The sequence below is a fragment of the Dermacentor albipictus genome, chromosome 9 (assembly GCF_038994185.2).
Source record: "Dermacentor albipictus isolate Rhodes 1998 colony chromosome 9, USDA_Dalb.pri_finalv2, whole genome shotgun sequence".
In the NCBI taxonomy this organism is placed as follows: Eukaryota; Metazoa; Arthropoda; class Arachnida; order Ixodida; family Ixodidae; genus Dermacentor; species Dermacentor albipictus.
In genome coordinates, this window is record NC_091829.1 from 82,632,573 (window position 1) to 82,660,515 (window position 27,943).

At 44.1% G+C, this 27,943-nt stretch overlaps 1 protein-coding gene across 5 annotated transcripts in view; it reads left to right on the forward strand.

Annotated features, from left to right (window-relative positions):
- Positions 1-691: 691 nt before the first annotated feature.
- Positions 692-27,943, forward strand: part of LOC135915001 (uncharacterized) — a 52,211-nt gene continuing 24,959 nt past the window's right edge. Inside the window, exons 1-8 of one of the 5 annotated variants that reach the window (XM_065447942.1) lie at positions 692-937; positions 4,101-4,162; positions 7,982-8,008; positions 10,845-12,662; positions 14,133-14,252; positions 15,164-15,529; positions 21,283-21,490; positions 24,079-24,226. In XM_065447942.1, the coding sequence (XP_065304014.1) occupies positions 12,491-12,662; positions 14,133-14,252; positions 15,164-15,529; positions 21,283-21,490; positions 24,079-24,226 (1,014 nt within the window). In that variant the 5' untranslated portion in view covers positions 692-937; positions 4,101-4,162; positions 7,982-8,008; positions 10,845-12,490. The remainder of the gene's footprint in view (positions 938-4,100; positions 4,163-7,981; positions 8,009-10,844; positions 12,663-14,132; positions 14,253-15,163; positions 15,530-21,282; positions 21,491-24,078; positions 24,227-27,943) is intronic. The other 4 variants (XM_065447939.1, XM_065447940.1, XM_065447944.1 and 1 more) reach the window with 4 other exon arrangements.

The window sequence follows — 27,943 nt, forward strand, 5'->3', positions numbered from 1 at the left end:
ATTATACCTCAAGAGAAAAGTGTATAACAGCTGTGTCTTACAAGTACTCACCTGCGGGGCAGAAACCTGGACGCTTACGAAAAGGGTTCTACTTAAATTGAGGACGACGCAACGAGCTATGGGAAGAAGAATGATGGGTGTAACGGTAAGGGATAAGAAAAGAGCAGACTCGGTGAGGGAACAAACGCCAGTTAATGAAATCTTAGTTGCAATCAAGAAAAAGAAATGGGCATGGGAAGGACATGTAATGAGGAGGAGAGATAAGCGATGGTCATTAATGGTTACGGACTGGATCCCAAGGGAACGGAAGCGTAGCAGGGGACGGCAGAAAGTTAGGTGGCGGATGGTATTAAGAAGTTCACAGGGACAACATGGCCGCAATTAGCACATGACCGGGGTAGATGGAGAAGTATGGCAGATGCCCTTGCCCTGCAGTGGGCGTAGCCAAGCTGATGGTGATCATCATTACTAAATTTTAATTAAATTGCCTTTATGCCAACATCTGCGCTACTTCCGCGTCCTTTTGACGACAGGAAGAGTAATCCCGCAAATAATCCAAATCAAGTAAACGTCTCATTTTACAGTGCTGTTCAGTGAAAAAGAATTTCAGATGCGGCTGGTTCCTCTCTGCAGTGGGCCAGCTCCATTGCTTCGGAAGATATTAAGGGCGGCAGGTCTCACGGAGCGGGTGCTGTAGCCTGGCACGAGCAAGAGGAAGAAGAGGTTTGTCCAAACGACCGTGCCTTTTGAGCCTTTCCTCTCACCGCGTTAACCTGAAAACGTCACCGTTGCCGCCTTCCATCCCCAAACCTTCTCACTGCCGTGTCCCTGAGCAGCTTCTGCTACAGTGGTCCCACGAGTTGTAAGCAGCACCTTCGCTCTTTGGCCTCCGGTAGTCCTGGGCAGCTGGGAACTTCTGGCGACTTTGACGAGCAAGGTACGCTTTTCGAGCACCCATTACAATCAATACGAAGTGTTCAATTTCGCCCGCGCAAAACTGGGCTACCCGTACCACCGGGCTTTATACGAAACGCAAAGGCTGCCATACGGGTTATTGCTTAGGGAAAGCCGCTTGGATGCTATATATCTAAACCTCCGTAATGGGTTGCATGTCAGTAGCTATTGCGATGAGAACTACACAGAGCTCACATCAACGGATAGCGCTTCGGCAGACATCCTTTGCTTCGCGGTAATGTCAAAGCAGCACGACCCCACGTGCAATCATCGCTCGAGAATTTCCAGAGAGGTTGTCGCTGCAGGATATGAGAATTTCGGTTTCGCGAGCATCCCAAGCGCTTTCACCTTCCTTACATTTCCTAATCCACTGAGGCCTCGTTGGACTGTTATATACAAGTTGATGAGCAGTCGGAATGCTATCGTTCTTTTAAATGTGCTTTTTCTGCGGGAAGACAAGGATTCGAGTTCAGACGAAAGTGAGTGTTTCTTTTTCAATGCGAATCATTGCTTGCTTCGTACTCGGCACTTTGCCGTAAGCGCTCTGTCAGGCATCGTTTGTTGTCTCTTTATTACAATAAATATTCTTTGCAAGGAAACCATTAGACCCATTATCGGTCAGCTGACCAACACGTTACCCTAAAGGTTGCAGATGTATGCGCTCGCGCCTTGAAGCAGTTGAGACGATAGGCGTGCCTGTCACGTCATAAAGGGAGAATATTTGTAGAAAAGCTAAACTCTGTTGGGGACAAGTGTATTCTCATACTACAAGCGTAGCAATAGAACGCATAATTGCAACATCGTAACATCGCTCTTTTCGTTCTGCAGGTTGCATACTAACGCTACTAACAAAACTTGATGGAGCCAGTCTCCCTCAATCTATCCGTGTGCCAGAGATCACTTTGAGTATATACCTCATATTGAACCTCATCTCGGAATTAATTTATGTCCCGAGACATCTCCTTGTGAGTTTTCATGACATGAACAACTCATGACATCGTTGTCATGCGTGCCGAGGTCTTGCCGTTGTTGTGTCGCACTCGCTTGTTTCCCAATCAGTTACTCGTTTTACAAGCACATGTTGCGTCATGTGCTGACGTTTTGCGCTACCTATAACTATAGTAAATAGGAAGCTGCCTGAAAAAGCTTCGCCGACGATTAATTCCAATAGGGCGTACGATGCGTACAATTTGTTGTATTAAGGTCATCGGGTCCGCAACAAGAGTAGCAAGGAATAAATTCTTAATGCTAGCAATCATCAATAGAATAAAAAAAATCGGGTAGGCTGTATCAGGGACGCGGCCGCAGCATGGTAAGTGATATATGTTGTGCGTGGGGCAGGCAATATATGGCCGCTACGGTATGAAATCACGTAACAAAATGCAGTAATTATATTTATTCATGCTTTAAATAGGGGTACCAGCCTAACTTATGTTAAAGCTAGTGCGCGCCTTACTGTCTAAACGTTGAATCATGCTCGCTTCTTAAAATCGTAAGTGGTAAGAATGTTCGTACTCGGTCAGCTAATGTAAAAAAGCGAAAGAAACGCACGCACCGCAAACAAGCAGTACAGCCCCGTCTTGCCTTGACTTCCTTTCTGTGTATGCGTTTCTTTCACCGATATCATCTTAGTTCATTATTCATATTGGGCCCATTTGTATCTGTGAGGATGTTTGGGCACTTTAGTAAAGAAATGACCGGCGTACTGGTAGCGCCCGAAACTGCCAGTCGAGCCCGACGCAGTACTAGATTGTAAGGGCTCCTCTCATTGCTTCAATCTCCTTCGCGTGCACTCTGCACGAAGACGGAAACTATCGGCAGTAGCCAAACGGCTTTTGCAACAATTGTAGAAGTAAGACTGTCTGGCTGCGCGCAAACTCGTCGCGCCATCATGGCAACGTACGTGTCTCGCTCGAGCACGGAATTTCTGCAACTAATTCAAAAGTTGTAGTCCTTATAACTCCTGCTGAGAGCCAATGTCTGGTTGAACTTATACCTATTATGTCGGCTCTCTCAAATCGGACCATTCCTGCTCCGATAGAAAAGCGTGCAGCCTAGTTATGCGTCTCTGAATGCCCCGCGCGAGGCTAAATTTAGCCCCGATTTCGTAGTGCGTAGAACGACAATGGCGCCGTCTGCGCACGTAAATGGTGCACGATCGAGTAATGGGCACTTTCCTCTACATAAGGATCTGACAGTACAGCGCGTTTTCTTAATCACGCATTAGAAGACCTAATGCTTAACATAGGTTAGAATCACCTTGGATTCCGTAGTCTAATCTTCCAGTCGTGCTGGCTCCGTAGGTGTGGTCGACCCGACATTTTTCAGAGGTTGTGGGTGCCACTAGGGTCCCTTTGTCTTGCTACCCGGGCCTCTTAACACCATTACCGAACACTGCGAATCCAATTTGAGGTTGTCATGTCCAAGCGAGTGTGAAACTTTTGCAGGATATTGCGCACTTGTACACTTCAGAAGTCCGAAGGAGCACACGGTCGAGTTCGGTAGAATACAGGTTCCATGGCTGCGGTCAACAATATCAAAGATGACCACTGCCGTACGGATCGACTAATGTACTTCTGAGCTGTGCATCTAACAACGACAGGCAAGAGGCTAAATTTTCAGTCTGGTTTCGTCATGCGTGATGCCAACAATGGCGCCAGGTGGGCGCGTGAAATCTGCCGCGTCGACTAATTGGTTTTTGGTGTACACAACAATACCACAGTAAGAAGCGCACATACTATGTTTGTAAAGATATGACCGATACCACTATAGCCTATTTTATTGCATACGGTTCTAACAAAATCTGCCACGTCAAAAACAAAAGAAATTGAGAATATTCACGGGAGCACTATTCCTGCCATGCGGCCTCACCGCTAAATAACCTTGTCAGAAGTCGCATTATCTGGTGCCTCCTCTGAGGCTTCATTGCTGCGCATTAATACATGATTTAGCATATGGTTAAGCAGTCCTTTGAGGCAGGTTTTCTCTTTTATGCAGCACTTGTGTTTTGTCTTTCGCAATTGTGGAACGTGCTGTCCTTGTACACTCTGTTTTCAGTTCGTAATTAGAAATTTAATGTCGGTAATATGCGCGCCTTAAATCACGTTTTTTTTTTCATCATGCGCGCGCTACGATCTTTTCTGAAGCTCGGCGGGCGATCTTTCTGGACACCTCTTTGCCTACGAGCCCTGGCTCAGCATGGCCGCGAGTAAGTATTGGTAAAATTGTGGCACTCTGTTATTTGGCTTACGGGAGAGATTTCAATTTTTCTAAGAACTAAATCTCCATCCACAGATCGATTCGCATTCGGCATAAACCACAGGTGTGCGAGCACGTGATTTCCACTGAGTAATTACTGGGCATATATAACCTCTTCACTCTAAGCGCCATGACAGCGCCCCTTTCCTAAGCAGTCCCTCGCAACACACTTTCATAATTATAGATGCCCTAATTATTCTCTCCTTTTCGTTTTTTCTGTAAGAAGAAAATACACTGTTTACCAAAGTAGTTCGAGAGAGAATATATTATTGTGTCTCTGCTTTAGCTGCTTTGTTCATTTCGCTTGCGGTTATGCTATTTTAGTCAAGACAAAAAAGAGTAAGCTACCCTTGTGGTCGTCCCTATTTAGGCATCAAATAAAATGTGATGTCAATATGTTCACCTTGAGAGAGTTTGTCTTAGAATGGCTTACCTTTGTGCAGTGAAGGCTGCTCTATAATGAAATGGGGGTAAGCAGAAACTGCTTTGAAGAACATTTATTGCCCATGGTGTCTGGATCCAAGGATCAGAAAGGATAGCTCTTGGTTTGTGTAGTTCATTTTGCTAGGGGCTCAGTTCTTTATTCCATGCGTACTCATTCCTGAAGGTCTAAAATTTATTCCGAACAAATGTAGCCAAAAGCTAAAAAACTCTGAGGGGTTTATCACAACAAGCGTCGCATCTAGTGAAAAATTCTCACGGGAATGCCGATCGATCATGTGACTGACACCATTCAAGAGTGGAGGCTAAATATCTGAGCTAACCAAGCGGCTACTTCATCTAAGAACTGTGCCAAATAAATCGACAGTTCAGAGACAAGGGACTCCCAATATGCCAAATCCCTTCTATGAAAGCCCACAACGCGATGACTATTTTGGGTTTTTTTGGATCATCCTTTACCTTGAAGATTTCCGCAAAACCTTCTGCTACAGATATAGGTCCTACAACAATGCTAATCGGGGAGGAACATTTATGTAATTTGTTCGTGGAATAAATGGACAGCTAGCAGTTTCCAAATAAACAGGTTTCCACTCGCTAAAGTTGCTACTGATTGAATAGTTCCTTTTTGTACCATCCATTCTTATTAATTCTCCTCTGTACCAAATGGCCTTGCAAATTAAAAATATATTCTAACGAGTCTTGAACATGGGCTAAATAGTCGGTGATCATTTGGCGTTAAATTCGAGGGCTTCATATTTGGAAACTTTTACGGTTTCAGATGGACGCCCCAGTCCCGAATCGCTGGGTATGAACATGTATTAAATTTGATAAATTGAAAACGTGCGATTCATGTGGACCTTAATGAGATTAACATTGACGGGGATAAAGCGACACAGCACATTGGCGCAGTCGAAATGTGTAGGCCGCCTGACTCCTTCTCTAGTGCTTCCCACTGCCCACACTGCGCCATCTTATGGCGCCGCCACTAAGTCCGCGCATGGCGCTGGTCGGATGGCGTTGTGCTATCGCAGGTCGCATAAAGCACTGCATTTGTCTCTGCAAAGCGAGGCATAAACAATCGTAGACGCCCAGTTACTCAACTTAGCATCAAAGAGGTTCACTGAACTGTGGAGCGAATCCAATGCCATTTATCCCGTGCCCCAAATACAGTGCCCATGCCCAGTCACCCAAGTTGGTCCGATGGTTAGTTTCAAATTCAGTTTAATGAGCACATCAACACGATGAGGAACCCGTTAAACCATAGACTAGCTACCTCTTCAACCGAGTTGGAGGGAAAATGGTTAGTGATAGACAGACAGACAGACAGACAGACAGACAGACAGACAGACAGACAGACAGACAGACAGACAGACAGACAGACAGACAGACAGACAGACAGACAGACAGACAGACAGACAGACAGACAGACAGACAGACAGACAGACAGACAGACAGACAGACAGACAGACAGACAGACAGACAGACAGACAGACAGACAGACAGACAGACAGACAGACAGACAGACAGACAGACAGACAGACAGACAGACAGATAGATAGCCCCCGAAAAGTTCTGTATGTACGCAAAAATGCTAATGGCATAAAAAACATAGAGGGGTCTTTTGAGAAAAGTATAATATTTAGTGAAAAATGCGCACTGGAATGACAATCGTTCATGGTATCAACACCGTTCCATGTTTGTCGCTCAACCATCTGCGCTAACCAAAATGCTAGCGGAACTCAGAACTAAGCTGAATGAATTGACAATTCCAAAGCCAGAGGCTCCAAACATGGCAATTTAGTTTTGCGGAAGCTCGTTAGTAGATAGAATTTGTGCGTTTCTTTTATCATCTTTCATCTTGCAGGCTTCTGGAGACTTAATTTGCGAGAGCTATAGGTTTTACAGGAACGCCAAACGTGTAGGAAATTTATGCAGTTTGATGATTGAATTAGGAGGGAATTAGCAAGCAGTTTGGAACAAACGCATTTTCAACTAGATGAGATGGCTACAGTTTGAATGGTTGCAATTATTACCATCCATTTATATAAACTTTTTGCTGTACAAGATTGCCGTTCTAGTTGAACAGTTGAGCTGAGTCACGAAGCACATTTGGTCTTTGTTTGCAGTTAAATATTTACTGTTTGATATTTTGGAAACTCTCTCGTTTTCACTTGGGCCGCCGAGTCCGGAATCGCCTGATACGAACAAGCAATAAGCTTGCTAAGTCGAAAACTTGCGATGAATGTCAATGTTAACACGATTAGCATTGAAAGAATACAGCGACACACCACACTGGCAAAGTAGAAATGTGTTTGCTGCCGGGCTCTTTATCTAGCGCTTCCCACTGCACACACTGCGCCATCTATTGACACCACCGCAAAGTCCGCGCCTCTCGCTACGGCAGAACTTATAAACGCTGCATTTGTCAGTGAAAAACGAGGCATACACACTGGCAAGCACCCAGTTGATCAAGTGGGCATCGAATAGGTTTATTGAACGGAGCCACACATCCCGTGCCACGTATCCAGTGACACATATCCAATACGCAGTGACCCAAGTTGGTGCGATGCTTAGTTTCGCATCCTTTTTCATGAGCACACCAGCCCGATGAGCTGCCCATTCGACCGTGGTATACCTAGCCAGTGAGCCAACTAAGCGGGATAATGGGTATGAATAGACAGATAGGTAGATAGATAAAGAGATAGACAGATCGATAGGCATATTTTCTAGATATATACACGCACATAGATACACAGATAGGCTCAGGAAACATTGTGAAGTACCAGAATGTACTAATCGCATAAAAAAACCAAGGGACTTCTGAAAAAAGCTTCACATCTAATAATAATTTATTCTGTGAAGGTGGTCGAACACAAGATCAGTGTCTTTCTAGGGTGGTCGATTAACCGAATATATCAACAGTACGGAGACCAGAGAACCCCAATACGACAAATAGACTCTGCGAAATCCCGTAAGGTTAGGTGAATTTCGGCTTATTGAATCATCCTTCACTTTGCAGACTTCCATTGAGCTAATCTGCGGCAAATCTGTTTGACAAAAATGCTAAATATGGAGGAGTACATATGCAACTTGTTCCTGGAAATGAGCGTCATTTAGCGAGTTTTTCGAATATGTATGTTTTCGACTCGGTGGTATTGATGCCGCTTTGTTGGCTGTCTGCTTTACCATCCATTAATATGAAGTTTGGGCTCAAGAAGGCGGCCACGTTCAATCATGAGTTGGGCCCAGAAATCACGAAGTTTAGCTCAAAATTTGGACTTTGTTGCGGTAAATTTCACTTTATATTTGGAATATTTCACGTTTCCAGGTGAAGCCCTGAGGCCTCAATCGTCTGGTAAGAACATTTAGCGGGCTTTATAAATTCAAAATTTTTCCACGTTTCTTTTAATAGTCTTGAGCTTAGGTCAGTGTTACGCTATTGACGCTGCGTGGCATCTGTTTCATTAGTCAAGGTCTAGACGTGAAGCAAAAGTCTCACCTACCTTTAGCTTCACCATAGCTTGTAAGTGTACACGTGTGTTTTGGAGAATTTCACCCCTCTGAATATTCATTACTCGATAAGAAGGTAAAAAATTTACTCGTCATTCCCGCCCTGCGACCCTGTATGTCTATCCAAACTGTTGAAAACAACCACAACTTCTGAGGCGGGTATGCAATGGTTTATGGCTTTAGAGTAACGGTAGCATTTCTATTTTAGAGTAATGGTAGTAATGGGAATAACGACAATTTCGACAGCACGCCGCCTTTCATAGTGGTGCTGCAACAACATGGCATTCAATGCATTGGCTTGTTATTTCATGTACGAAAGGCTAGGGACGTCACTCACCACGTCACAAGCGGCTGTCGCCGTGACAACTTGCGCAAGAATAATCCTTGCCGAGAACGTATGTGGGGAGCGCTTCGTGCTTCGCTATACATGCAGGCTCAGGAGCGCCTTATCATCAATTAAGTGCTTCCGATGCTAGTACTGAGCTTCTTCTTTATCCTAACTTATACTGTTCTGGATATGTTCTTTGCGTGATTCAAAAGAGTGTATGCACTGTTTATATTCACTTCGCTGAGTGCTTGTAGTCTCTACCTTACGGTGCTACGAGCCATTTCATTTGGGAGTACTTGCCCTTGATCGTCATAGTGCTCTGCCCACTTCATGCCGTGAAAAAATATCTGAACCCTATCCATAGCGGCTCCGCTGTAAAAAGAGTAGCAATACATTCAGATAACGGCGAGGTGCTAAAATATTTCTGTGTTCCGTTCACCGAACATTTGTCTCGCCGTTCAGCGGGACCAATGTGGTAGCGCCAGCCGCCACGGATTACGCAAGTGAAGGTGTGTTCCTGCAGGAAAGACACATGCTTGCTGAATTTGTGGCAGCTACAGATCACGTTATTTATGGCGACTGTAATGTATATAGGTATGCGTTGTACATATGGATAAAAGAAAAACGATGGAGAGTCCTCGTGTTCACAAAACACTTGTACAACTGCATTCACTCACAGTAGTCTCATTATGCGACTCTCCCCGACAACTTATACAAGGTGCCATAGCTGGTGAGATGAATATCCTGCGTTGAGACGATATCCTCAGATAATGTAAAGCCGAACAAAAGATAACTGCGCTGTCTGAATCGCAGAAATATTCTTGCCCATTGGGGTTCAGTGTCACGAAGAATACATTTCAAAGATTGCTAAGTCGCACTTCCTAAGCCAGACAGCGCGTTGCGTCCTTTACAGTTACTGCAACAGTTCTATATCACCAAGGCATAATTTCGACGCATTCGTTTTCTTAAGATGTTAGTGGCGCGCTCTGTCAGCAACCTAAATAATGTTTCACTTGTGGCAAGATTTGGAGTAATTTTGCGTTCTCTCGGTTTTTCTGCGCCATATTCTCTTGAATGTGTCCATTGTAATCAATACTGTTTAAACATTCTTGCGAGTATTTTCTACTGTTAAATTGTCACGCTGTTCAACCTTGAGTGGCGGGCCGGAGATGAAATTGCCCCCTTCTAGCAGCAACAACAATAAAAAGGTGGCGTGTCAATTCCGACTCATCATTGAAGCATATGAAATTGTACTAGCCATGCGCTCCCAATAACTTATGCGCAGTTAATTTCAAACAATGCAACTTCGCACTGACGTGCTGAAATGAGAATTGCATCATTTTCATGCAATGCTTATTCACTTTTTTGCAGTAACCATCGTCGGTAGGGGTTCCTGTAGGGCTCACTGAATTTCTTACGCAAATAAATCACATCATTGCGTTCATGTCACATATAGGAGTGTCGTTCGAAAAGGCTAATCTCTAGCAAGGAATATTGCACGCGCCAAAGATGCTCCCAATTTTGTTTTCACAATTCCATGCAAGTCCCAGAATTAGGGAATGAAAATGCGGATGACAAATATTTGTGCCCCGGCGCACAGGAGTGGTTGCACTGTGTATGTTGGTGGTTTTATGCATCACGTGGGTCAGCGGTAGACTTGGCGAGCTTTGCGAGCTTTCGACTTGATATGAAGTCGAGGTTACATGGGTAAGTTTCTCGCATCGCAGTGTACCTAGCCTGTGTAGGTAAAATAATAATAGCTAAGGGTCGCATTGGTTGTTTTAGGTGTATACTTTCCCGCGCTTCGAAAGATTTTATGGTAACGCATGATATTCAATCCAAAACACTCTGTACACGCTTACTTAAATAAATTTTAAAGTAACCGTGACGTTTCAGTCGTGCATCAGGAGAAAGAACACGCCGAGGCATGCGCAAGGTATGCGCAAGATGTCAGCGATGTAAAAGAGGTCGTGCATGTCTAAATATTCTGTAGAAGCGCCACCTATCCCAAATTATAAGGTTTTGCGGCTGTTTCCGGCTCTGACTAGCTGGCCTGTACTTTTTTGGCGCAGGTCTTTAAAAACTAATAGTCGCATCTGCAATTAGTATTGGTGGCGTACAGATTGTTTTCCCGTTCTTTCAAATCATTTTTGTCGCTTCTAGTTAGTCTTAACTTATCAAGAACCTAATAATTTTTCATAAACTACTTTTCTATGGCTTCCGGCTACATTATCTGTCACGTTTCTGTAATTGCCCTCTTGCGCTCAAAATGGACTTCTGTTGTCTCGAATAAGACAAGTGCGCCGAGTGAATGTGTTTTATTTCGAACGTCATTGCTTTTTTCGCATTGCAGCTGTCGCGTAAGTCAATCCATCGTCACTTAAGTATTCCTTCGTCTTAAATTTACATATTTAAATGAATGATGTCTCAGTTTGAGAGTATATGTCTGTATCTTGTCCACCTAATTATAGATATTGATGAAAAAGAAATTACCGGGTGCAACTTAACATATTAAACAAATGCTACATATTCCTAGCAAATACCCGCCGTGGTTGCTCAGTGGCTATGGTGCTGGGCTGCTGAACAAGAGGTCGCGGGACCGAATCCCGCCCACGGCGGCCGCATTTCGATGGGGGCGAAATGCGAAAACACCCATGTACTTAGATTTAGGTGCACGTTAAAGGACCCCAGGTAGTCTAAATTTCCGGAGTCCTCCACTATGGCGTGCCTCATAATCAGAAAGTGGTTTTGGCACGTAAAACCCCATAACTTAATTTTATTCCTAGCAAATGTACTGACATTTGTTGCTTTATTCACCATTCGGTGTGGTGTAGCGTAAGAAGGGGCACGGGAGACGACACAGAGTACAAGTACACGGCGTCGAACACGGGAGCAAATCTTTGTTTATCCTGTTTATCTGCTTTTTTTAAGTATTTCTCACTCTTCTCTACTGTTTGTATTCCGGATAGAGACCGGTTAAAGAGCACTGTGGGAGAACAGTCAGAGCAAAATTATTTTAGGGCCCAGCGGAAGGTACTTCACCGCAACTTGTACTATTGGCTGGAAAGCCTAGCGCTTTAGAACCTTCATATTTAACATACAGTGCCCAGCTAGGTGTCTCTACTTTTAAATGAAGGAACGAGACGTGCCACTTCAACTCGTTGACAGCAGATGAGCGTCAGTGTCTACGCTTGAGATCCCAATCGTTGCTCGGACATTTCCGGGGGACGTTCACCTAATTAAATGTCAGTGAAGAGTTCCCAGAAAGGACGCCGTGCCCTGACTTCTCTCTAAGCGGACACCACTGCTGTGCTAACACATTGTAAATGGAACGAAGTTGCAAAGGAAGGACGCAAGTGGCGATGTAGAGGTGAGAGTAAACGCACTGTCGCAGGCGTTCATCCTTTGCATCACCGAGTGAAATTGAGAGGGAAAAGTCAAATAATAAGTCAATTTCATTGAAGTTCTTCATTAACGGTTCATGAAGTGAAAATTGTAGTCAATAACCTACCTCAGTGCGCCATCTAAGACCCGCTCATTTCAGCCTTCTAACAAATAAATAGGTTACGGCAAGAATTCTGTGTCGAATTACTGGAGGTCAAATTTGCTGTACAGTATTGAACGAAATGTTTCATGGCGCGCGCCTGGAACTGTACGGTACATGACGTAGCTGTAACCTCGCCTAACTGTTATCCACTGCAAGAGCGCTTAGGATGACATGTGACAGCCTCAATGTTTCCTATAGCTACACGTATGTTTACGCGCTCTTATTTTCGAACCTCTGGATAAGTACGAAATTATACTAGAAATTACACTTCCTCTGCACTGCTTCCTAAAGCGGTCATCAAGCTCAGAAGTTATTCTTTGCTATATCTTTTTCTGTCAGCAGTTTTGTAGATAGTTATCTGAATGTCTTTTGCAGAAAACCTTTTCAACTCTAACTACGCTACTGAATGGCTAATACCTCCTTACAGCTTTATGGACTAGCATGTGAAAGCAATGTTATTCGCACTAATTCTCTGTGTTGATGGCCTAACAGTGCAGTTCTCAATTTTTCCTCGCAGCAAGGACTTCAGCGATCACCAACGTGTTTACGCCATCGCCGCCTGTTTGATATTCGTTGGCCTCATGTGTTTGATGACTGTGGTGGTGCTCGGAATAACAACAGAAGGTATGAGGAACAATAGTCCGTCCTTTTCTACGTTCACGGACAAACAGCCTACGTATATGCTTCTTGGCTACCACCCCTCGTGTAAATGAAGCTTTACTAGATGAACTTAGCTGCACAGGTACTCCCTATCAGACTTGTACGTAAGGAAGTACGTGTAGTTACCTATTTTTAATGAATTAAGGTTATTAGCACTTAGTAAATGATCAATAGTTTATTGTGTTTGTAACAGAGAGGAAAATATTTTGCATTTTCTGATATCATGAACACATCCCTCTACACAAAGAATTTTATTTGCGTAATGAACCCCTTTCTAACTTGAAAACCGTTTCGAAAATTTTAGCCGACTCAAACATCTAAATCATTTGGCCATTCTATTTCTAACATATGTCTAAAGGTGCTTGGTCGTTAAGGACGCTCTCGGAGCACTGTTGACCCTGTCACTGAAATATTTTATTACATCACCCAGTCTTAATGAAATTCTCTTTGTACTAGCCACACCATTCATTGACATTACTCTAAAAGGTATACATTTTATGCCAGTTACAGTGACAAATATTCAGGAATTATACACAAATGTTACATCGACCATTAACACTCCATTTTTTTTCCATTTCATGAAGAATTAATTGAGAACACATTCTGTGTTATGGTGATCTTTGGTCATATCTGGCGTCAGTGCCATTAAACACAAGGTGTCATAAGCATCACCCACAATCGTTGGTTATCACTCAATATTCATTGTGACAACCACCGTTACCAACTCACGCTTATATGGTACCACCTCGCGCCCTCTCTGGTATTCACCCTTGTTCCCACACTTGTGAAATTTCGGTGCCGGCTGCTGGCGATCATGGTCATACCTACTCGTATTCACTGTCACTGAAGTTCACAGTCACGTGTACTTGCACTCACTGGAAACAGTTCATGGTCGTAATTAAGCACGCCGGACATTAGTCACTCTCACATACTCATACCAACTCCTGTGAAATGCATTCATCATTGAAAACAAAACCTGTATGTCCCATAAGGTCCATATCCAATAATTTCATATGAATATTGTAAGTGGTGGTTGTGTAGCATACTTGTTGTTTTGAGTATAGATGAGCTCTACACCCTGAATGCTACAGATTCGGGGTCTCACATTGCTGGTTTCCAACCAAACGCGACAGCTAAATACACGAGTGAACATTTACGCAAAAGAAGCCAAAACTGAAGCAGTCTAAATGCCCAGTGCCTCTATGCTTATAACTACGACATAAGCAGCAATATTGACACTATTGATACCCTACTCACGCCGCTCAAATGATGGAAGCCACATGTTTCTTGTTGTTTGGTTGTCCATGTGGAACACACGCACACCATGATTTTCGTCACTAAATGCTATTAATAGCTAGCCCGACAGTAATGAATGTAAACTAAACATCCCTTTCTACGCGTCTCTCCGCATTTTTCTTTACTTCGTATGTGCAGCCGACGATGACCTCGACGACCTTGGCGGTGGTGGTGGCGGTGATGGCGGAAGTGGAGGTGCGGATGACGGTGCTTCTTCTCCAAAATCGTCTCCAGCAGGAAAACCACCACAGACAACCTGTACGTGTGAGAACTAAACTGGGTCAAATACCCTAAAAAAGTCATTGGGGACAGAAATTCAAGAAAGATTTGTGACAACGACTTTATATCGGTGCTCAACGATGTGACCCTCGGCAGTCGTACTAGCTATGTCATCATTCTTTGAAGCACAGTTAAAATTTATCCACGCCGTGGTGGCGTAATGGATCTGGTGTTGCGCTCCAAAGCCCGAGCCTGCGGGATGAAATCTGGGCTGTGGTGGCCACCTTTGGATGAGGGGTAAATGCGACAACACCCATCTGGCGGTGCATTAGTTGCACGTTAAAGAACCCCAGGTGGTCAAAATTAATCCGGAGTCCTTCAATACGGCGTGTGGAATAATCATATCGTAGTTTTGGTGCCCAAAAATCCCAGAAAGAATATAGTTATTATACATAACAACGAGTTACCTTCTCCGCTGAACAATATGAGCCCCCGTATTCCTTCTAGCTGTAATGTAATTATTTTTAGTTCTTGGTGCCCATTATGAGACAACACTTGTTTGCCACCAGATACAAGAGATGCTATATAGTTTTTAATTATGTGCATATTTTTGGTGCTTGCAATATTTCACACAATAATATTCTTACTCTTCTGATTTCTGTTTGATAAATCATGAACGATCAAGGCTAGGGCGTCTACAAATAACATCTTCGCAACTCATGCATGAGCTCTTTCTTGCTTTTCTTTTCTTGTGCTGAGAACCTCCTGAATAAAGAAAAGCTTTCATAAATTCTTTGTTTGTATAACTTAATTTCTATTCTAGATTGTATCATATTTCTATTCAGCCATCATAAGGAATAAAGGACATATACAAATATGCTTGACACGCTATTCGCTAAACAAGGGGCGAAACTGCACTTATTGCGTTAACCCAGTGAACTTCAACCCAGTGAAACCGTCGGGTGTGCGGCCGTCCAGAAGGGTGCCACCAAGCGTGCCATCATCGGGTGTGCCACCGCCCCGAGTGACATCAGTTGTGCCACCGTCTACCTTGCCATTGCCTCCATTGGGAGTGCCTACACCACAGCGTCCTGCTACTCCGCAACTGACGACAACGACGACGACAACGACGCCCACCACAACCACGACGCCCACCACAACCACGACGACTACCACGACGACTACCACGACGACTACCACGACGACTACCACGACAACGACAACGACAACGACTACGACGACGACAACGACGACGACAACGACGACGACAACGACAACGACCACGACCACGACAACGACCACGACATTTGCGCCATATAAGTCAGAGTCGAGCAGCTTATCTATTTGTGCAGTGTGCGACAGCGAAAACGTTTTCGCCAGGTTAAACGCCAAGTGGGAATTCAGTAACTACGGGACAAATGGCACCATGAAGTTGTCGCCTGTGATCGCTGACACCGAACTTAATATCTTAGTGTCAAAAGAGAATTGCGCTTTTGTTAACTCCACTTATTAACACCATACCATGTTGTGCCCTCCGTGGGAAACTTAGCCTACAGAGCCATTCTTAATTTTCCTTGAGGTGGCGTTCGGGCGCTGCTCTCACTGAGTCTCATTTAGTGAGTGTTGTGCTGCTATTGTTCTATATTTTGCCGTTGGTTAGCAGTTCGGGGCCATCAGTGTAATAGGGACTGAGCTATGGTGACTGCGAGTTCGCACATTTCATAGGCTGCGTAGCGTGTTCCCTACCATGTGTTTCTTAAGTGCAAGAAGACTTAAACGAGGAGGAGAGTGACCTAATAAATTTGAAAACCACCAGAACGCACACCACAAGTGGATGGTGTCTAGGGAGTTTTGGCATTTCCAGTCACCCCTGCACAAAGCGTGGACTTCGCAAAAGAAACAGCTTGGGGCCCTATAACGTCAAACTATTCCAATATGTTTCTATTCCAATCTTCTGACGTCACAGTTGCGTAACCACCGACGCAAGCACCAGGCCTGGACAGGCCAATCAAACGCTCTCCTCGTTCATAGGAGGTCACTTTTGTTTGCTTGAAAAACGAATAACATTGCCTACACTGAGTGGCTTGTCGTATCTAATTGGCTGACAAGAGGCGATGAGGACGCTCAAGTGGAGAGGGATTCGCTGGGGCAGAGCCTGTGCACTGAAAATCGATAACCGGATGAAGAAGGTGGTGTCGGCGTCTGCGATTGTACGGCTTTCCCTTACTTAGCTTGTGGTGGCTGGTCGAAAATCACGGCGGCATGCAACGGGAGCTTAAGAATGACGCTAAACCTGACCCTCAGCAAAGAAGAGTTGGCAGAACGAGGTCGTTAATGTGCCGAAAGTGCTCGAAAACGTTATACGGCCACGCAAAAAAGCTTTATTATACGCAAATAAACCCATGCTCTCCGGCAGGTGCAAGTCGCCAGTGCCTGAGTGATCGGCGGCAGCCATCTTTTATTTCTTTCGGAAGGGGGCAGCCTGCGGCTATTCAGAAGAAAATTCAGTTTTGTTCGGCATATTAATGCATCTTTCAGGCGTACACGTCACTTTGACGCGGTGAGTTTTTGCGGTTTTGTCACGTCGCGTGACAAGAAGGTGAAGTGGGTGCATCTCGAAAACTTTTTCCCAATAGCCAAGGGCTATTGGGGAAGAAGGGTTGAATCAGAAATGACTGTTTTTCTTTTTTCGGTCACATCATGCATAATCACTTTGTACAAATCATACCAGATGGGGACGTATCGTGGTTTTCGTGACGTCGCGTGAAGGACAGGTGAAGTGGGCGCGGTAGCAAAAAGTTTTTGACCAATTGTGGAGGGCTGATAGCAGAATTGAAATAGAAAAGTTTGAAATAGTTTTACGTTATAGTGCTCCTGGACGCGGCAGCAACAAGTGGCTTCCGCATTCGCAGGTTTCATGCAAGAAGATAAGTATGGTGCGTAGCAAAACGACTGATGATGAACAGGGATGTCTGGAAAACAAATGCGCACAGAGCGGTTGTGACAGCGCCCGATCAAATGCACATTGAATAAAACCTGCAGGAAACTAAACATACTCGGCAGGACACGCCCAGGTAGCCGTTAAGAGTTGCAGGTTCCCACGAGCACACTCTTCAAGACTAGGAAGAAGGTTCCATACACAGGACGAGTGCTTCTTCTTTGTACCTTTCTTCTTCTAAAGGTGTGTAGTTGAAGTCTGCCAGTGTGGACTAACGAGAGCACCAACACGGTTGGTCACATGATTAGCCGGCGTTTAGAGACACTACTGAAAGCATGAAAGGACTAAGAAAACGACTTCATGATACATACGTTCGTTGCGTGGCCATATTTCCTGTCTGCATTTCTTTCAATCTATCACAACTGCGCACCTGGTGCTCTATGAGTCCTGAACTGATTCGCTCGTACTGTATCTTTCTAATCCGCGAAACCTGGCGGAGCGACACCATAGCTGCACTCGGCAGCATCTGCGGAGAAGAGACAGCAAGCCAGCCACATTAAAACATGCCGGGACTGCACAGTCAGATGTAGGACCAAAGAAGTGTATTTATGACGGCCTGCTCTCAATTAAGAAGCACTTGTGGGGATCAGATCTTCTCGTAATACGGATCAATGAGGCGTATATTTGAACAATACAGTCGGCTTTGATCAGTGCAGCGCAGAAGCAGTTATGCCTTTAAAGGATAAGTGCAGGCTTTAGCCTGCACTCATCCTGTAAAGGAAGAACTTTACGTTGGGATTTTTCAGAACTTTATGCCTCAGTTCAATTTCTGAAAAAATATGTACAGGCAGTTTGCCGCTACCCTGTAGTTGTATACCAGGTACACCGTGGCATTCCACAGGATAATGACGTGAGATCACATATTTTTCAATTTACTATAATTGCCTTGCAGCGTGAAGTCGAAGCTTGGTATACAATCGACACTATGCGGAAACGTTCTTTTGCCCAAAAGCCTTTCACAACGTGAAATATCGCAGGATTTTCCAGAGTGGTAGAATAGGATAGTGTGTGCTGACTGTGCTTGAGCGCAGTGTTTACGTTCTGGCAACGTTGATGCAGGCGTTGCCCTGAACACCACCACCATTCCAGTCACTAGCCATGAATTGGCTTTGTTATTCGAAAAATACATACTTCATTTGAGCATTGGAATCATGCACTTTGTTCTGCCTTCAGTATGACGCACAAGTTGTGTAAACAGAAGACGTCGTTTAATCGGTAATGGAAAATCTTGACCGTTCTTGAGCTATAATTATTCGCGAAAAGAAATTCAAGCTAATGTTTGTGCTGGACATATTACGCGCGAAGCCAGCCAGCCAATGGCAAAGGGCGGTTACGAATGAGCCCATTTGTGAATTCTGCCACACAACCGTAGGGAAATGCAATGAATAGCCCGGGACCTGATGCCTACCCTCTAAGGGCTCACCATTACGCTCTTTAGATCAGACGGTAGCACCACATTGATATTTAAAAAGAAAGCAAGGAACTGCACTTTCACAGCTTTAAATACATTGTCGTAGAAGTAAGTGATGATTACCAATTTTAGGGACAACATTCTGTATTTTCTGTGCAATTCCACGGCACTCCCTTGTTCAATTTAAGAGCGACATGGTAGCGCAGTCGAATTGGACACATTCATCACATTCTGCATACCTCCCGATGTTTAGAAGCTATAGCAAAATTCAGGTCGTTCTACGTTTTTCCGAATGTTGCGTCATGTTTTACGAGAGGTAAACTCGGTTCGCAAAATAAAAAGGCTTAGTTATGGTTATGAAAGGGGCGACGAACGAATGAAGAAACATACCTTCAAAAATTAGTGGTGCACTTTCTTGGAGATTCCCTATTATAGTTTCTGAAGCAGGTGAAATTGGCAACATCAATGTAACTGAAGAAGTGAGTGCGATGTAACCACAGCGCATTGCTTGCAGACTTGTAGGTAACAAAGTACTTTTAGCTACATTCAGCTAAATAAATTTAGTATATTCTTTGTATAAAAATTCTCAGGTTACTTTATCACTCACTAAATAAATAGATTTTGTGTTCGGTAGCAAAGTACATGCAATCAGTTACTGCGTGGAAGATGCAAGCTGTACTATGCGACCCAGTTCGACCACTTGAATTGAACGAGAACTGCAGTCGTAGGTGGGACACTACTCAGGCTCGAGCCACGCAGCAGCCTCTAGGACGCGTGTACTGAGCTAGGCAGGTCGGAGGAGCTTTGCATTTGTTTCCTCACAACGCTTCACGAAAGGTTGGCCGACGAATTGAACCGGAGGTGCCATGGCTCATTAGCAATGTCCGCCTCGGATGTTGATGCTAGGAATTCTCCTACGGACTGTTTTTCCTGCTCTTATTAGCTCTACCCGAGCTCCAGCCACGACGAAGCTCTGGGTTTCACAGGGGATCTAGACCCAACCATCGCGACATTGAGCAAACACAGTCTGGTGCGCAAGGTGCTCGTGCGTTCTAAGAGCGTGTTTCCCTGCAGTGCCAGCCTCGTGCTGTAGTTCTCACTGTCACTGTAGATTCCTCGACAGGAATACTAGAGAAGACGACTAAGCAAAAATTCCAAATACAATTCCAAGTGAACACAAACAGCGCAAATGCCTACAGAGGATCCACTGAATTTGTCATGCCAACATATACCTGCTGCATTTGCATGATAAGGTAATAAATCTGTGGGGTAAAGCAACATAAATTTATTGGATTCCTAATGAATAGTTTCTCATTTACTTTCCTGAGGCAGTATTTGGTCACTAAAATCAAATACTTTTTGGAAAGGAGTAACTTTAATTGTTATCAGTTACGTTTTCAAGTACTGTGTACACGCGTGGTTGCTTGTCAGTCTGTTTTATCTGCTTCTTGTGCCCAGCGTATGAAGCTATGAAGCGCGTTCGTATGTCAAGAAAAGCTGTGTGCTCATGGCAACGTTGTTATACGGATTCGTGTCACGCTCTTACCCACGTCCGTGTTCCTGCTAGCAATAGTTCACAAATTTTAAGTTTCACACGTTTGTAGGTACTTTTGCTGTGCGCTATGCACGTTTCTGGTGCAGCGAGACATTCGCGTGTACAGGTAGTACAACAAAAATTTTAACTTCGTCGAAAAACCAAAATAAAGCTATCGTTTTCAAAAGTTAAGGCCCACTATGCTACACGTTCAAGATTACTCGTAGCTCCGGAGTGGGTTGTACCTCCTGCTAGGCGGATGGAATAATCCTACACTTGGACGGCATAATCGGACATAAGGAGTGCGTTATCGATTACTGAGATGATCGCATGATCGATGATCGATGACCTTATGGTACATACACTGTCGAACTACGGCTTATTAGGAGAACGCTGCATAGGCAGCTTGCAACGCTCAGTAGGGCGTTTCCTTTCCTGGCATCGCTACACATCTCCAGAATCAGACATACAGCATGATGAACTGCACTGCTCACACTCTCTTTTTCGCTGTGTCTAAGCGTCGTGTAGCCCTCGTAGCATCCTGGTGATGACCTAAAAGCACTATTTTTCACACAATGCGTAACTTTCAAAGTAGCGGCCAATAGCTGGGATATCGGTTATAAAAAAAGTAGTTGCCTGCAGTCGGTAACGTACAACTTAAGTCACGTATATTTGGACGTTATATGCATGTTATATGTCCTAACGTGGGATAATTTTGAGATGAGATATACATACTTAAGTGGCAGTTGTAGTATGGAACATGTTACTATCTGTCTCCTGGCAAATGTACATATTCAGCGTTCCTATAAATTTGACATCATATGACCAGAGCTTCTCGTTCAAATTATTTTGAGCTCCATAATCTTGTTCTATAAGCGATTTCACATTACTTGCTCTGTTAACATTCCTCAGAGCCGGCTACTTGGGCAGACTATAAGATCTCATTTAAGAGCTTCAATGTTTCCAAGGCAATTTTCGCCATATCGCAGTACAAAGCTTTACATAAGCATTTTCATGAAGTGTCTTTTACACATCAATGATGTTCACCTGAGTCGTTGCAGTAGCTTTTATACAATTGTTCCTGTGTAAAAGCATCTACCTTGTGAACATTGTTTCCTTTCCTTAGTCACAGAACTCATCTGCACGGTTTCCGCCTTCGCGGTCTTCAGCACCATGTACCCGCCGGACGGCTTGTGTCACTGCCTGTTCTACTGGAACGTGGTCGTAAGCGGCGGCACCATGCGGGGCGTAGAGGTGTCGACTTCGTGGGAAGTCTTTAAGAAGGAAATGATAAAGCACAAGAATACTTCCGGAGGCATCAGTTTTGACTCCCGGTAAGTTTCTTACAGTTACCATGCCAATCAAATTAAGTACACCCACCTCACCACTATTGAACGCTGCTAAGGTACTTTCGATCGATATGCGGTCCCGGTCTTGTTTCGGTGCGCAGCTACATCAATTTTGCACCAAGAACCTCGACTGTACCGTCGATCCTCATGGCAGATAGCAATACTGTTTCACCTTTATTATTTTATACCGCCATTTCTACCACGACCGAATAACCATTCTCAAAGTTCATGGCGCCTTCATTGCACCCCACCTACCCATCAATGAGAAGGATCTTGATGTTGGCTTGTGGTTGAATGTCAACCACCTGGATCATATGACCTTTGCGCGAAGTAATGCACAGCAGTAAGTTCCGTTTTTCACCTTTACGGTCTCTTGAATGCGACCTGCGCCGCCTGAAAATGAACCAACGTCATGTCGCTCAACCGCAGCAGGATACCATAGTCATCGTCTACAAATGCGTGTTTCCCATTACTCGCGGTCCGGCCAACTTATCGCAAGCGCGTTCGACGGTGAACGCTTGATGAATAACCCGACGTTGACACGAAAGCAAGAAACCAGCTTTGACGTGCTCGTTCACTAAGGTCATTCATGTGCAAGCTGCTTGACAGCCACAATCAAAATGACATTTAGAGTGAGCAGCATTTAGTTCAGAGGAATGGCTTTTGCATCGATCTTACAATGAGTCAAGGGCAATTATCAGATAAACTCCAACATTTCAACCACGCAGTGATCTGGAATGTCCCACCGTCCACCGTGACATAGCGGCTAAGCCCTTCTGCATTAGGTATTACATTCGAATGGAACGGGCAGCCGCATTCCGAGACCGAATTTAAAAAAGTCATTCGTCTACGTTGGTTTAAGTGTGTTGTGAAGCGGATGTTACCAAAATTGTAATGGAGTACACCAATGCAGCGCGTCAAAGCCCGGGAGTACCCGCGGTTCGGCACATTCCCGCTTGCGCTCTCACTTCTTGAGACAGCTGGTGTGTGCCGTGCGATGCACGGGATTTTGTTGTGCGGAGATCTTCTCATCTGCTGTTTGATTACTGCTTCCGCAAAAGACGCGTCTGGTCGCTGAATGTCCTCGGGTGTCTTCACACACAACACCACAAATGATGTGGTTTCGTAGTTTCCGGCCCCAGTAAATTAAATTCAAAACATTCAGGCCATTGCTACTAATTCTTTAATGAGAAGCATTCGATGCACTCATTGACCTGAAATATTTAGCAATTGAAATCACTCCAGCAGCAAATTGCTCGCAAGTTGCAGATTGCATTCCTAACATAAACCTGTGATTTCCTAATTCTCTAACGTTGTTGCAATTTCACCAACCACAGCGTCCCTGCATGACGACAACAGCCCCTTCTAGTAGCCAGAATGTGCAGAAACCTTGATTGCTCAGCCAACAAAATAAAATACTAAATACGTTAACCAAATAAGTCAACTGAAAGACGAGCACGACTGCTATACTGTATCCTTTCGTCCAATCATCGGCGAACACAGTCGAACCTACAACTAAGTATTTGTACGATCATTCTAGCCACGTAGTACGAAAATGTTTATCTTACTGAACATATTCCAATAGATTACACTTAGCCTCATCTTAAATCTCTCCAACCGATGACCATGTTATCTATAATATGATGCATTGACTAGCACAGAAATATGTTACCATCAAGTAAGACAATAACTTTATGTGGTGGCTTTGTTCCAAACAACGGCCATGACTAAAACCGCCACAGACTTTACGCACAACTTTATTCAGCATGACCATTTTATTACTACATTGAAAAAAAGATTGCTTATGAAACTGCTGAGGCTTTTGTCATTGTTCCTGATAACTGCGATTTATCTATTGCTGTTACATTAATGGGGGGAGAGCTCATGGTCTTTCGTGACTGAACAATCTAATGATTCCCATTTACCGGCTTAGTCGTCGTAACGTTCCATTTTCATTGAGAAATTTCAGAATAGTGCTCTTCGCATGGCACTTATACTTGAACGTGTTGCGCAAAATTGGATGTTTTTTTTTTCAGACCGCATAGATGAAACCAGTGCGTAAAACGACGGTAATTAGAGAAAGATAGCGCACGTCCTGTGTGACCACTTTTACTGTTCCCACCCTTTGTGTCAGTTCAGTCAATTATTTCTCACTTTTGTTACTTTTATTGATTCATTGACTTTACACATGTTGATCGTTCGAAATGGCTCAAACTGTATCGCTGCCCTCCTTCACGTGGCCCTCAGTGGCCCCTTCTCCTTTGGCGCCTGCGGGCACCATATCGATAAAGTAAATTCGAAGCGTGGCGATATTTGAGACGCCTGTAGGGCTTGTCCCTTCCCAGTTGTCACTACTGTTTCAGCATGGCCGACATAAACAGCCACAATAGAGCGTTGCTTTCTTAAGTTACACTGGATAAATACGTAAACTGAAGGAAAAGAACACGCAAAACGAGTCCTGCACATTGGAAGGCCTTATTGTCTTTCGGAGGCGCACCAATTTACACATATGTAACGATCGACAACGGTTCTATGGTCGCAGTTTCCTTCAAACAGTGTTCATTTCTACTCAGGTACGTGACTGCTGCTAGTGTCCGCTCAGTAGAGAAGGAGCTGAATGATCTTACCACGAGAAACATCATGCACTACGGTGTTCTCAATATGTTGGCCACTCCAGCGAAAGTTCACGTCTTGTGGCAGCGGACGAAAGCGCTTCTTAAAGTAAGTGATTGCGATGACATGCACTTCAGTGCTTCTTATATCGTTTGATGGAGGTGTAGGTCCTGCGAGTTTCTTTGGCACAACGCAAAATTGTGGTGCATCTAAGAAACGAAGAATCCTGCTCTATGCTAGGAAAAGGCAAACTTAGCATTTGGCAAAGGAAAAAAAAAATCCTGTTCCGTGAATCGAGCTCGGAGGGTGGCAGATAGGCGTGTGGTGGTCAATATTGTAGTATTTTCACCATCAATGGGCGAGCTTTCTTTCTCGCAACCCGAGCACACCTCGCATTCACATAAAATTTTTATCACCTATTTTATCAACTTTCGGCAGTATATGTGCTGATGTTCAACAGCCATTAATTTTTTCCTTCATTGGTGTTTCAAAAAAAAGGGAAGCTGCAAAATTTCCATATACATACTATGTTGCACACACAATGCAAATAACTTGGGAAACGATTACCACAGGCTAGATAAAAATTTGGGTATAGTTTGCATTGCTAAAAAATGCTAATTACCGAAAGCACAATAGAAACCGTTTCTTTTTATGGAAACACAACTTGATTACCATGTTGGTGTGAATTTAGCGTGAATATTAGGAATAACCAAATAGTGCTTATTGTACCTTGAAATATACTGATTTTTCGGTGGGTTTGGCGAACCCAAAACAGAGATTTGTCCAAATTTAATTTATTGCTCCATTTGCACATAGACGGTAAAGGTAAAGCCTGGTATGAGGCGTACTCATTAGCCAGAAATGCATGTTCATTTGAAACATTGAGCTCACATCAGGCACGTACCCAGGGGGGGGCCCGGGGGGGCCCGGGCCCCCCCCGAAATCAAGTGGCATACCCCCCCCCCCTTCCCACCCACGCCACCACTCCTCACACATTCCTAAAGCGCCGCCAGATCAATGTTGAGACTTTGCAGCTGTTCATCAGTCAGCATTATGCTGCCTTTATCACTCCTTTTAGATGGCGGTAATTATCCGCATCTATTGTAATATGAAGGACAGTTTTCTCGTAGATTCCGCACCCGCGCGATTAAATCGAGATGCGTTCAGTTGTCACCATCTATTCAACCGTCACACGCATAGCTGTTGTTTTTGTTAGTTCAACCTTTTTTGTTTAGGCTGATCCTGGGACCAGGGGAGGGATGCGGCTCTTACTCAGCTGGTACGTACTCTCATGGAACGAGTTGCGGCTGGAGAAAACGCCAATTGCGTATAACTTTTCCCTTTGCTTCATTATTTTCTTGAGTTATGGCTCGCCGCGGCGCTGGCAGATGCCCGGAACCATATACACGTGATATGGGTTAGATAAGGTGGGAAATAAATTAATGTGAAAGAGCGTCCATCATGAAACCCTGCAATACAAGATGACTGTCGCCCGTTACCTCGTCTGTTTTTCCCTAACTGTATAGCACTTTTCGTGCAAAATTGGCAACTGGAAACAAAAATCGCAAGGAGTTGAGAAATTAAGCGATCTGCTAAGGGAGAGAGCCAACGCAACAACCAAACTCTAAGCAAAAGCGAATAAAAAAGTTAACCATTGTTCATGAGACTATTTATGGATCAACATCTTTTCATTTAAAAAGGAGGTAGAGAAAACGCCGCCGGAAGTGGAGAACAATTACGTGTTTTGAATGACGCTTCTACAGTTATCGGTCGAACCGCCTCACGTAGCCATTTCTCTGCTGTGCTTATGTGGGTGTTTTTCTAACCTTTCGTGGTGAGCGCAGTACGTCTAGAATCGCAGATTCCTGCGCTCTACGCGGTTGTATGGGACTGGCGGCCGCACAGCGTTACGCAATTCGCGGAACTGTGAAAACTGATCAACAAGGCGAAAGTAACTGATATTCGAAACTATAACATGAGAAAGACTGAAGAAGCCGTAAGAAATGAACGCAGCCTGAAATCAGTAAAAAAGAAACCTGGCACAGGACAAACCATGATGTATGCACTAAAAGATAAGAAGGATAATATCATCAGCAATATCGAAGATATTGTAAAAGCAGTGCAAAAATTCTAAGCTGACCTGTATACAGTACCCAGAGGAGTCATGATACCTCACTTAGAAACAGTAGTGAACAGGATACAGAAACTCTCCTATAACTAGCGATGAGGTCAGAAGGGCCCTGGAAGACATGCAACGATGAAGAGCGGGAGGAGAAGGTGTAATAACAGTCGATTTAATCAAAGATGGAGGAGACATAATGCTTGCAAAACTGGCGGCTCTTTATACGGAGTGTCTATCGACTGCAAGGGTCCCAGAAAACTACTACATTATACTAATCCACAAAAAAGGAGACGTTAAAGAATTGAAAAATTATAGGACCATTAGCTTGCTTCCAGTATTATATAAAATATTTACTAAAATAATCTCCAACAGGTTAAGGGCAACACTGGATTTTGTCAACCAAGGGAACAGGCTAGCTTCAGGAAGAGATACTTTACAATGGATCACATCCATGTCATCAATCAGGTTATCGCGAAATCTGCAGAGTACAATAAGCCTCTCTATGTGGCTTATATAGATTACGAAAATGCATTTGATTCAGTAGAGATACCAGCAGTCATAGAGGCACTACGTAATCAAGGAGTACAGAACGCTTACATAAAAAACTTGGAAAATATTGCTACATGCGTGTGGTATTTGTTTGTTTGAACGAGGCGCGTGGGCGCCATCACTCCAGAAAGGAGGAGGAAGAACGAACAGGGCTGCAACCGTTGTGTAAATATAATCTGTAAATAGTTTCTCGTCTTACTGATTCGTCCTTCGCGTAAGAATATCTACAGAGGTTCTACAGCTACCTTTATTCTACACAAGAAAAGCAGGGAGATACCTATAGAGAAAGGGGTCAGACAGGGAGACACAACTTCTCCAAAGCTATACACTGCGTGCTTAGAAGAATTCAAGGTATTACACTGGGAAAGCTTAGGAGTAAAGATCGACGGCAAATATCTCAGCAAACTTCAGTTTGCCGATGACATTGTTCTATTCAACAACAATGCAGGAGAGTTACAACAAATGATTGGAGACCTTAACAGAGAGAGTGTGAGAGTGGGGTTGAATATTAATATGCAGAAGATGAAGATAATGATAAATAGCCGGGCAAAGGAACAAGAGATCATGATCGCCAGTCGGCCACTAGAGACTGTGGAGGAGTACGTTTACCTAGGTCAATTAATCACAGGGAACCCTGATCATGAGAAGGAAATTCACAGAAGAATAAAAATAGGTTGGATCGCATACGGCAGACCTTACCAGCTTCTGACTGGAAGCTTACCATTATTATTGAAAAGTAAGGTGTGCAATCAGTGCATTTTGCCTGTGCTGACGATGGGACAGAGACTTGAGAGCAAGTTAAGGACCGCGCAAAGAGCGATCGAACGAAGATTGCTAGGCATAACGTTAAGAGAGGGAACGAGAGGGGTTTGGATCAGAGAGCGAACGGGTATAGACGATATTCTAATTGACATCAAGAGGAAAATATGTAGCTGGGCAGGTCAAGTAATGCACCAGTTTGATAACCGTTGGACCATTAGGGTTATAGAATGGGTACCAAGAGAAGGAAAACGCAATCGAGGGCGACAAAACACTAGGTGGAGCGATGAAATTAGGAAATTCGCGGGCGCTAGTTGGAATCTGTTGGCGCAGGACAGGGGTAATTGGAGATCGCAGGGAGAGGCCTTCATCCTGCAGAGGACATAAAACATGAC